Below are 2,131 nucleotides of genomic sequence, written 5' to 3' on the forward strand. Positions count from 1 at the left end.
GAGAAACGGGTGGGGAACAGAGGCAGAAAGAGGGGTAATGACTTGTCCAAGATCACACAGCAGGTCACTGGCAGAGACAAGAACAGAGCCCAGGCATCCTGACAGCAACTCCACTGCACTGCACAGAGTAAACGATACAACACAGCGATGATGGAGGGATGCTGCTAGTCCATTGTTACACGCAGGCAAAAGTGCAGCTGGGAGTTGGTGCCATAAATCAGTTTGGAAGCAGGCAGCAGGCCGTCTAGGCACAGAGCTTGGGGTAGAAAAATTACAGATGAGCTGCTACTTACAATGCTGGAGGAGTCTACCTCATATTGCTCTGCAATGTGGGAATCAGGCTGTGTTGGCATTTTAATTAATTTCGTGACCAAACTGTGAGGTTGGTGATGGTCGCAATAGAGGGACCTTCTTTGAAAGAACTGTTGGGTCTGGAGTGTGCTTTGTTCCATCCTTCACACTGCAATTTATCAAACCACACCTCGGGCCAAATCCTGTGATGGGGTAAAGTGACATAGCTCCATTGACTTTAAAGAAGCTGATCCAATTTACACTAGTGTGATAATATGACTGATTAATTGTCAGAGGCAAGGAGCACTAACAATACCTAATCATTGCAAGTGACGAGTTCTGTGTACCTTTGACATTCACATAATGAGATATTAGGGTAAGGAGAAACAGGGCCATTCTCTCTGTCACCTTAATCCTGATCATTGTCCTTCTCATTTCCTACACAGACATCACACAGCGTACTGAGGAAAAAAATGTCCAACCAGACCGCCGTGACCGAGTTCCTTCTCCTGGGATTCTCTGACATTCAGGAACTGCAGATTTTACACTTTGTGGTGTTTCTACTGCTTTACCTGATATCCCTGCTGGGGAACCTTCTCATCATCACAGCCATAGCCCTCAACTACCACCTTCACACCCCCATGTACTTCTTCCTCATGAATCTGTCCATCCTAGACCTCGGCTCAATCTCTGTCACCATCCCCAAATCCATGGCTAATTCCCTCATGAATACCAGATCGATTTCTTATTCTGGATGTGTTGCCCAAGTCTTTCTCTTTGCCTTCTTTGCTTCAGCAGATTATGCCATACTGACCGTCATGGCATATGATCGATATGTCGCCATCTGCCAACCACTGCACTATGAGACAGTGATGAACAAGAGAGCTTGTGTCCAAATGGCAGCCAGTGCCTGGATTAGTGTTATTCTGTACTCTGCAGTGCACACTGGAAACACGTTTGCAATATCCTTCTGTCAAGGCAACATGGTGGATCAGTTCTTCTGTGAAATCCCCCAGCTCCTCAAGCTCGCCTGCTCTGACTCAGACCTCAGTGAAGTTGGGTTTCTCATTTTTAGTTTATTCTTATGGTTAAGCTGCTTTGTTTTCATAATTGTGTCATATGTTCAGATCTTCACCACAGTGGTGAGAATCCCCTCTGAGCAGGGCCGGCATAAAGCCTTCTCCACCTGCCTTCCTCACCTCATTGTGGTCTCCTTGTTCCTTTGTACTGCCACTTTTGCATACCTGAAACCCATCTCCAGCTCTCCATCAGTTCAGAATCTCTTGGTGGCTGTTCTCTATTCTGTGTTGCCACCAATGATGAATCCGATCATCTACAGCATGAGGAACAAGGAGCTCAAAGGTGCACTGAGTAAACTGATAGGTTGGAGGTTAATCATTAAGAATTAAATGTCCATATTTATCCTTTGATCATGATTTCATTCTGTGTTTCTTTATAAATATAACTATCTGATAATATTATTGTCTTCATGAAAACGTAACATGCTGTTTATACAGAATTGGGTATTTACACTATTAAAAATCCAGAGAAACTTGACTGCAGAAAAAAAAAAGAGTTATTATATGTTTACACGAATGTAAATAAGATTAGAATCTATCTATCTATCTATCTAGTATATACTGTTACCCATCACCATACTATATGAGCATCTTGCACATAATATCAGTAGCCATAGCAAAAGTCCCTAGTGGGGTCTCTGGCTCTTCTTATTTTGAGTGATAAAAAGTCTGATTGAGGTATCACTGCATATGTTGTTTGTTTCTCTGTTTTTTTATTTGTTTTTGTTTAGCTGGTTGGTTGGTGGTTTGATTTGTTTCTT

General features: G+C 42.8%; 1 protein-coding gene across 1 annotated transcript; it reads left to right on the forward strand.

Moving 5' to 3' along the window:
* The first annotated feature begins 764 nt into the window (after nt 1–764).
* LOC112121066 (olfactory receptor 14A16-like) lies at nt 765–1,700 on the forward strand. Its single transcript, XM_026662592.1, has one exon. The coding sequence runs from the start codon at nt 765–767 to the stop codon at nt 1,698–1,700; it is 936 nt and encodes a 311-aa protein (XP_026518377.1).
* Nucleotides 1,701–2,131: the final 431 nt, after the last annotated feature.

Source organism: Terrapene carolina, unplaced genomic scaffold (assembly GCF_002925995.2).
Source record: "Terrapene carolina triunguis isolate 2854851 unplaced genomic scaffold, T_m_triunguis-2.0 Scaffold28679, whole genome shotgun sequence".
NCBI lineage: Eukaryota > Metazoa > Chordata > Testudines > Emydidae > Terrapene > Terrapene triunguis.